Below are 9,374 nucleotides of genomic sequence, written 5' to 3'. Positions count from 1 at the left end.
GTGTTATGAGAATCAAATACTATGATAATAAGTGAAACTTTTTCTGGTGAGATAATTGTTTTATATAAATTATGTTGAATTTGTTCTTTTTTATGTGATTTTATAATATTTATTTTTTGATGATAAGTAAAAGTACATATTTATTTCTAATCCTCTCTTATGTGCTGCTTAAAAAGGTTTGGTTTTATTGGGACATTTGCTTTGCTGGGTTTTCTTTTTTATTTAATGTTGTTTTATTTTGTTTTTTTATCTTCTTTATTTCTTTTTTTTTATTCTATGAGAATAATTTTTTTGATCTAAAATGTTATTTATTGCAAAAGAGCTTTTCATTTTATTTTCTCCTTATACTATGCATCTTCACTGATATTTTTTATTGGTCTGCAACTATTATGTTGTGGACTTATAGTTACTACTTCATCACTTGAAATTGTTTGTTTATATTTTCAGGAGGCAGCCATGATTCGGTTAGACATGAGTGAATAAATAGAGCAACATACAGTGAACAAGTTGATAGAAACGTCAGCTTATTGATTCTCAAGTTTGTGAATGTTGCTGTGAACCTTAATTTACTAAACATTTTTACATGAATCTCCCATTTCTTCCTTTCCTGCATCTTCTCTAAGTAAACACGCTACTGCTGTTCTCATTTTTATATTTATTGTTTGTGAAACTGGGTCTGACAGGGTCGACGAGCTTTATTTAAAAATGCATTAATGTTGATGACTTCAAATACAGGATGTAGTGCCATTTCTAAGGGATGGCACAACTTCATAGGTTTCTTGATTCAAGATGATAAAAAAGCATCATAAAGTGGCTTAAAATCGATGGTAATAGAAGAATTGAGAAATTATTTTCTTCTGAAATTGCTCAACAGAATAGATGAAGTGGTAGTGTTTCGGTCTCTTGAAAAGGCACAGGTTGGTTTAGTTTTGGTTGAATCTAAGTCCATCAATTAGTTTTCTTTCAAAATCCAATTATTTCCAGTTTTCACTTATAAGCACCCTAAAAATTTTAACTAAAACTAATACCTCTCTATTTTAAAAACTGTGATAAAAAAATCTAAAGCTGTTAATAACTATATGCCTTCTTTTAATTAAAAAATTACTAAGGTTTAAAAACTAAGAAAGAATAAGCTATCTTTCAGTATTTTAAAATCACAAATTAGTCATTTTGTACAAAATTTATGCATATAAAAGAGAGGACTAATATGTTGACTTTTATTTGATATCTTTTGTATTTTTAAAGTTATTTCTTTATTATTTTTTATGAACCTTACTCTTTTAATTATTTCTTTATTTCTTGATTAAATGATTTATTTCTTTTTTTTCTGTCGGAGTAAATATTATTAGGAATTGTTATACATGAGGTCTATGTTGATTTTATAAGTATCATGAACATTTTTTTTTATTTTTTTCACTGAAAAAAATTCTGTCATATTTAGATTTTTGCCATTTTTTTTCTTCTAATTAAAATTATGTTTTTTAACTTACTAACCGAATTTCATTTGTATAATAAGTACTGTTATTGTGAATTATATATATAAATATATATGTATACCACTTGAGTTTTATTTGGATGCTATTTAAAAAAATTTTTTTACTCACTCCTGCTTCCATTGTGGAGCAGCTTATGGCTTGAAAAAGCTTTTTGAAAAAATTAAGGTAAATAATATTATTACTTGCTTATTTTTACATAAATTATGTTTTTGTTTTCTTTTATGTGGTTTAATAATATTTATTTTTTCATGACACGTGAAAGTTCATAAGTGTATAAAAAATAAGTAGAATATTGTTTTAAAAAATATTTTTGAAAAACTTTGAAAATTTTTTACAAGTGATATATTTTTATGCATTTAATTTCAAAAATCTTTTGTGGTAAAAAATGAAATATTCTAGATCTATAAGAATCAATGCAATGCATTTTCTCTTTGTAAGTTTATTTAATTTCTATAAAAAATATTCTCTCAAATATTCTATAACAAACAAGTTAATGCATTTATAGAATTCAATTTTAGCTGTTGATTTCTTCAATTTGTATTTTTGGAAAGTCGTCATATGTTTTGTTACTCTTTTTTATTTTGTTCTTTTTTTCGTTTCTCTGATTTTTTAATTTTTATCTTTTTGATTATTTATTTTATAAATAGTTAAATACATATTTTATTTTTCTCTTTTTTGAAATAAAATTAGTAAAAAACTTATCATATTTGTATTATCAACACCACTTGAATTGTATTTAGATGTTATTTATATTTAGTTATTTATTTTTTTATAATGTGAGGTGCAATTAATTGAGCTATTTCTCTAAGTTTTGGTAATATATTTAGATAGTGGTGGTTTTTTTTTGGTAGTCCTGATATTTGTTAAAAAAAGGTTTTTATCTCCTGCATAATTTTTTAACTTTATTAAATTTTCAAGAAACTTATATTTAGAAGTAGTGAAATACAATGGGTAATGGCATTTTCAATTTCAAATAAACTTTTGTCTTTTTTTTCCTATTTCTTATTGTTATCATTAAAAGTTGTTCATCTTTTTTAATTGTGATATGTTAGTAAATGAAATTTATATATCATCGTCATTATGTATTGTATGGTTTCTTTGTTTTTTTTTTTAATCAGTGTGGATTTTTCTTTTTTTTTATGATTCTGTTCTATTAATCAATTTTTGTTTTTTTTTTCTTTGTATCTTTACTGAGTGTTTGGAAAATTAAGGAGTTTAGTTAATTGGTTTTGTGCTTTAAAAAAAAGTAGATTGTTTGTTTGTACAGAAAGTGCCAAAAATTTTGTTCTAACAACTAAGCAATTGAGATTGAAATTTTATATCCTTTTCTTTGACTATTGTTTTTGCTTGCTGAGAATATAGCTCAAGTTTATAGGTTTAATATGCATTCGATTTTTTTTAACGAACATGAAATTTAAAATCTTTTAGTTGTGAAAAGATTAATTCAAACCTTTTTTTCATTCTTCTTTGTGGTCTTTGGTTGTTGAAAAATACTCTATTATAAGAATCAAATACTATAATTTCTAGGATAAGTACGATAATTTTTTTGAAGTCTCTGAACTTGAGACTAAAAGATTGATCATTAAACATTACAGTTCAATTAGATGTCTTGGAATTAAACATTATATCATTTCAAAATAAAAAAAAAAATCAATCATGTGTTTCAATACTTGCTTATTTTTTGTATTTGGCATGCATGATCATAATGGCAAGTTGGCAATTGTAATTCAACAACTTGATAGATGAAAATGAATTCCTCTAAAGTTAATTATTTGTGTCTTTTTGTCAAATAATTTGTCTTGCGTTCTTATTTTGCAGAGCCATGGTTATATGTTTGGTTTGGATTATTCTTAGTATTGATTAGTCTATCAATTTTAGAGTGATAATCTAGTCTAATATAATAAATTTAAAATTACGATTAATTATTATTTGATATATATTTTTTTTATATCTTTTAGGAAATTTTATTAGTTATCACTCATTAAATCTGTGACAAATACTAAGAATGAAATTCCAGCTAAGAAAACTTATGAGGGGTTATTGTTGATTTAGGATAAGATTTTGACTCTCGAATTTATAATCAACTTTCCACAACTAAGAGTCTAGGAATATTAAAAAGGTAGCAATAAACAGATTTATGTGTAGAGAATTTCCATGAGCTCACTGAATCTTAGTGACTTCACATTTGAATTATAATTTCTGTTATCTTAAGCATGTCAATTGATACTTGATATTATTTTATGCTGCAAAACAAGAGTTGAAATATGATTGGTTGCTTGGTGAAAATGCTTGAAAGATGACATCAGTTCAAATGGAAAATATGATGATGGTTGGAAGTTCTATATTATTTAAGGGTGAATTGAAATTTTATTGTATCAAATTCTCCGTACTTTTAAGGCATCTTAAATGCCATACTTTTTTTTTTGACACATGCCATAATTGACCCTATAGTTTGTTGCATTAAGTTATGATAAGATGGTCATATATAAGGCTTAAGATAATAGACAAATATATAAATTAATGTGGTGGGTAATAATTTTTGTGTGTGGTAAGTTTGTTGTTGCTGAGATTTATATTTGTTTTATTAAATTTCGATTGGCGGTGACCTTATGATTCTCACACTTCAAATGTTGTTGTTAGTAATCTTGATTCTTCTGTGCATACCATGGCTCTTCACAAAAGAACCGGAGAAGGTTGTAAAATCAAGAAATTGGTCACCGGTTGTGGATCCTAATTTTGGTGCCACTTGGTCACCGGTTATCGATCCTAATTTTGGTGCCACTAATGGAACTTCTAGGAGGAAGGTTTATGCCAAAAAATTTGATTATTTATTGTCTATTAATTATTATATTTAACATATGGGTTGAATTTATTGTGATTCAAGAATTTGAAAGTATTTTTTGATTGTATTCTTACACTTGCGCTTCAAATATTATATGATTTAGAATATCAGTTGATTTATTCAAAAAAATTATAAAGATCGGGTTCGTTCTTTATCTATATTATCTGAGAAGATTGAATTCATAATCTAAATATATATAGCATCATATTCCATTTTTTGTGATGTGTTATTATTGTTATTTTAATTTTCTGTATTATATTAATAAAATTAAAATTTATCTTTTAAGATATTTTTATGGAGACAATAAATTTACATTTCATGTTTATTTTATATTTGCTTGATTATTCAATTTCAATTTACGCTAAACTAATGATCATAAATTTGTAAATCAGTTATTGATCACAACGATTATATTTTTCACTTTTGACATTTATTTAAGATTTTGTGATTTTTTAAGTTGAAGTAATTAGTTTTTGAAATACATAATTCAGTATATATTAAATATTAGATTGGCATAATTATACAAATAAAAAAAGATAATTCAAATTTTGAATTGATATGGTTATAAAGAGAAACAATTTTAATAGTTAATTAGTACCAAAAAACTTAATAGTTAATTTTATTTTTATATTACAATAAATTTATCTAATTTATTATTTGAAGGCATAGACATTTGTATCTTGTTTCTTTTGGTCGCTCCACTTTAGTATGTTAGACTTTCTTTTTTTTTTTAAAAAAAATCACATATAAAAACAATCTAAATGTGTAACTAATATTTTATTTTTCTTTACTTTTACAATAAGAGTCTGCTTCAAGTCGACTGTACTGTCGACTTTAAACCATATTATTTTAAAAAAAAAAATTATTCAAACCATAATATATTAGTAAGTATCGAATTTTATCGTGTTTTTTTGTAAAAAATAATATAATTAAAGTATTGTTTATTTTTTTGGAATCAATACCTATTACACGTATTTTTTAATAAAATAACAATAGAATTCTTTTATGAGCAGAATTGAATAGAGAAATTTAGCAAATAGAGATGTTCTACTCGTGCGGGTGTTCTCCTAGTATAATAGATTTCGAAATCATTAACCTTTTAACATACTAACAAATAAATAATGTAATGTTTATGTTGAAATGCAATAATAAAAATAATAATATTTTGTATAATGTGGTTGATGGCAGACAGCAAGGTTTTTGAAAATGGCATTGAAGTTCATATTAACTATCCACAACTATATACCCAACTACTCCCTCTCATCTCTCATCACTTTTCTTTTCTTTGCATCTTTCCCTCTATAAAAGAGACACTCCGATGGCACTATGTCACCACAGCAACTAAAACCTATAAGAGAGAGAAAAAGAAAAAGCAACTTTACACTTATATTGCACTATTGTCAAGCTAGGGTGATATTATTATGGCTAAGTGGTGCATCATGCTTCTTGTTCTTGCCCTTGTTGTTGTGTCCACAGCAAGTGCAAGAAAGGTTCCTAATAATGATGCAACTTTGAAGGACCAGAAGAATTTCCTGAGCTATGGCGGCGTTGGTGGCTATTCGGGAATTGGAGGGAATGGAATGCCCTTTGGAGGTGTAGGTGCTGGAATTGGATCCGGCTTTGGTGGTGTAGGAGCTGTCACCGGGATCGGCGGACTCAGTGGATTTGGTGGTGGAGTCGGCGGCGGTGGTGGAGCTTCTGGCAGTGTCCCTCTCCCTTGAGATGAGGCTATATGTTTGTTTCAGTTATTTCCGTTATGGCTATAGTTTAATTAAGTAGTAGCTATAGCTACCTTCTTTTATTTATGTTTTTATTAAGAAAATAAATTTTGATGTTATAGTGTGTGTTATGCTAGCTAGCTAGGGTTTTGTCACTAGCAAGAATATTGTAGTGCATGCTACTTTATTATGACTTTATGTTATATGTATTTCTTCATCTGTGTTCGGTTTTTTTAGGTTAATTTCTTGTGCAAGACTATGATAATATATATGCATGGGTTTTTTATGGGACTATAAAATAAATTATTTATTTAGTATATCTATTTTGTGAACCCAATATTGAAGGAGGCATGATGAGTTGAAGTTGAAATTCCTTTATATATTAATCTTTAGAATTAATGAATTAATAGATTTTAAAGCTCAAAGTTGATGGTGACTATATATTTTATATATATATGGTTAAGTTGATGGTGACTAAAAAATGCTAATTAACAAAAGCTTTATTTGTGACAGTAGTATTATAGAAGCATTTGCCATTCTTAATATATATAATTAAGTTCACAAAATTAACATAGAAAATCATCAATTTTCAATTTCTAATGTGCTTCAAGTCATCGTCAAATGGCACCTTCATTAGATTTAATTTGTTCTTGTGTTTCGGATTTCAAAGAGTTGTTAGTAAGGATTAACCACATGCTTCTATATATATAGTTTCTCAAAAAATGAAAGAGAAATAATAAAAAATTAGTTTAAAATAGTCTAAAATTATTTTATTTTATTTTATTTTATATTTTTTATCATCATTGAAACAAATAAATAATATTAAATATAATAGGTATATAATTATAAATAGTTAGATGTATAAAATTTTAAATATTAAATTAAATAAAATAAGTTTAAGTTATTGTTTCTCTAATATTACCTTTCATTACTAGTGCGAAATTTCTGCGATAGATGAACGAGTAATTAACTTTCATTACTGTAATATTTCTATGCCAATAATAATAATAATAATAATAATAATAATAATAATAATAATTGGTCCTAATAATTTTGTTTCATGAACACCTTGTCGATCTTTTATATACCAAAAGTCCAAAACTTTAATTTCCAATAAATAATCGCATGCAGAGGAGGTGTAGATATTTGTCCATTATACGACTGATGGTCCCCTATTAGGCGAATAAAATCTCTGCGATAGTGGTTACTTTTCATCATGACTACTCTTCAATTAATTCTTCGGACATCAAAAGTTGAATTTCCCTGTATGTTTGAGCATCTTTATTATTATTATTATTATTATTATTATTATTATTATTGATACGTAACCTTTATCCTCGGTTGCACAAAAAACTCGGCACGTGAGCCAATAAACTCGGTCCCGTATCAATCGTCCGATATGCTTGGCAAAAAGGCAGGCCATAACAGCCTCACCCATTCGAAAACAAGAAACGTGCCTAGCAAGCCTAAGGCACCAAAACAGAATATCATAACCAACCTATAAACTAAGACTGACCCACATGAAAACGGTAAAACAACCCCTATAAAGCCGAACTAATATTCCCGGCTTTAATGAGGTTCCACTATCATTTTTCATACTCATTTATTCACTCTCACTTAATTACTCTCTCTCTCTCTCTCTCTTTTCTGAGATTATTACTAACTTGAGCGTCGGAGTATCCTCTGCAGGTATTCCCGCCGCGGTGTTTGATCATTGGCCGACGTAAAGCTCTTCCTCGCGATTGACGATTTGCCCAGAAGCGCTTAAGCTCGGCCTACCCAGTGTTCGGACGAATCACTTGGCGCCCACCGTGGGGTCGGAGTACATCTAACCCCACTTTTTCCTTCGTTTAGTCTTCTACTCTATTTTGCAGGATTCCTGATCCCCGAACATGGCTGACAAGGAAAGTCCACAACTCTCACAGGATGACCTCCTGGCTCGAATCGCCGAGCTTCAGGCGGAAGTACGAAGAATAGCTGAGCTGTCTACACAGAACAATGGAGAAAGCTCCAAAAGCTCGGCTCAAGGTGCTACAGACCCTTTAAACATCGTCCCGCCAAAGGAGAAGCTCACCCTCGACAACCCCTTCTCCGAAGAGATCACAAGTTACCAGATGCCAAAAAACTTTACTCTGCCCACCGCACTGGAGCCGTACAAGGGGTTCCGCGACCCCCGAGCCCACGTAAAGAAGTTCTAGTCAATGATGTTTTTCAACGGCCCTAAGAATGAGCCTGTTCTCTGCCGAGCATTCCCCACCTACCTCGATGGTGCTGCATTACTCTGGTTTTCTAAACTTCCTGAAGGTTCAATTTCCTCCTTCGAAGATCTTGCTAGATCATTCATTGATTATTTTGCCGTGTCAAGAATCTACGTACATGGTTCAGACTACCTCGGCACCATTAAGCAAGGTCAGCACGAAAGCCTGAAGGACTACATGACCAGATTCGCTGACGCCACTGTGGAGATCCAGGACTTAGACCCGACCGTCCACCTGCACACCCTCAAGGCCGGCCTCAGGCCCGGAAAATTCCGGGAGACCATTGCCATAACAAAACCAAAAACGCTAGAGGAATTCAGAGAAAGGGCGGCAGGTCAAATGGAGATCGAAAAACTCCGAGAAGCCCAAAAATCAGACAAGCAACCACATCGGAGAGATGAAGAAAAAACTTTCAGATCGCCAGGCAGCAGAGACACTAAGAGACCTTCCAAGCCCACGTCAAAATACAACACATACACCAGATTCAATACCAGAAGAGAAAACATCATCAGAGAAATCCTCAACGCCAAAATCATAAAGCCACCAGCTCGAGCAGGAAACTACCAGGATCAAAGGTTCGTGGATAGGACAAAGCATTATGCCTTCCATCGGAAGTTTGGACACACCACGGACGACTGCATAGTCGCGAAGGACCTCCTGGAAAGGCTGGCAGACCAAGGGCTCTTGGACAAATACATCGAGAGCCGGAAGGGCAAAGGGGGGAAACTCAGACAGAGTAGGGCACAAGCAAGCAGTGGCTGACAATAACAAAAAAGAGAGGACGACTCCAGATCCACCAAGAGGAGTCATTAGCCACATATCAGGAGGATTCGCAGGCGGAGGAGAAACAAGCTCGGCCAGGAAACGGAGCTACAGGGCGATGCTAGCAATCGAAGGAACCATACAGCCAAAGAAGGACAAAGACCCAGACGTCACAATATCCTTCAACCAAGAAGACTTCAGATCGGCAAGCCCTAACCTCGATGACCCCGTGGTAATTTCCATCCAAGTCGGAGAACTGTTGGTAAGAAAAACATTGCTGGATCCAGGTAGTAGTGCT

At 30.8% G+C, this 9,374-nt stretch overlaps 2 protein-coding genes across 2 annotated transcripts; both read left to right on the top strand.

The window, feature by feature from the left end:
• Positions 1–5,655: 5,655 nt before the first annotated feature.
• On the top strand, positions 5,656–6,273 carry LOC107474022 (glycine-rich protein 5). The gene has a single exon (XM_016093604.3). The coding sequence runs from the start codon at positions 5,760–5,762 to the stop codon at positions 6,057–6,059; it is 300 nt and encodes a 99-aa protein (XP_015949090.1). The 5' UTR covers positions 5,656–5,759; the 3' UTR covers positions 6,060–6,273.
• Positions 6,274–8,257: 1,984 nt separating this feature from the next.
• LOC107474019 (uncharacterized) lies at positions 8,258–9,076 on the top strand. The gene has a single exon (XM_016093600.1). The coding sequence runs from the start codon at positions 8,258–8,260 to the stop codon at positions 9,074–9,076; it is 819 nt and encodes a 272-aa protein (XP_015949086.1).
• Positions 9,077–9,374: the final 298 nt, after the last annotated feature.

The sequence above is a fragment of the Arachis duranensis genome, chromosome 2 (assembly GCF_000817695.3).
Source record: "Arachis duranensis cultivar V14167 chromosome 2, aradu.V14167.gnm2.J7QH, whole genome shotgun sequence".
Classification (NCBI taxonomy): Eukaryota; Viridiplantae; Streptophyta; class Magnoliopsida; order Fabales; family Fabaceae; genus Arachis; species Arachis duranensis.
Note: the sequence above shows the minus strand (reverse complement) of the source record. Positions and strands in the feature narration are given on the sequence as shown.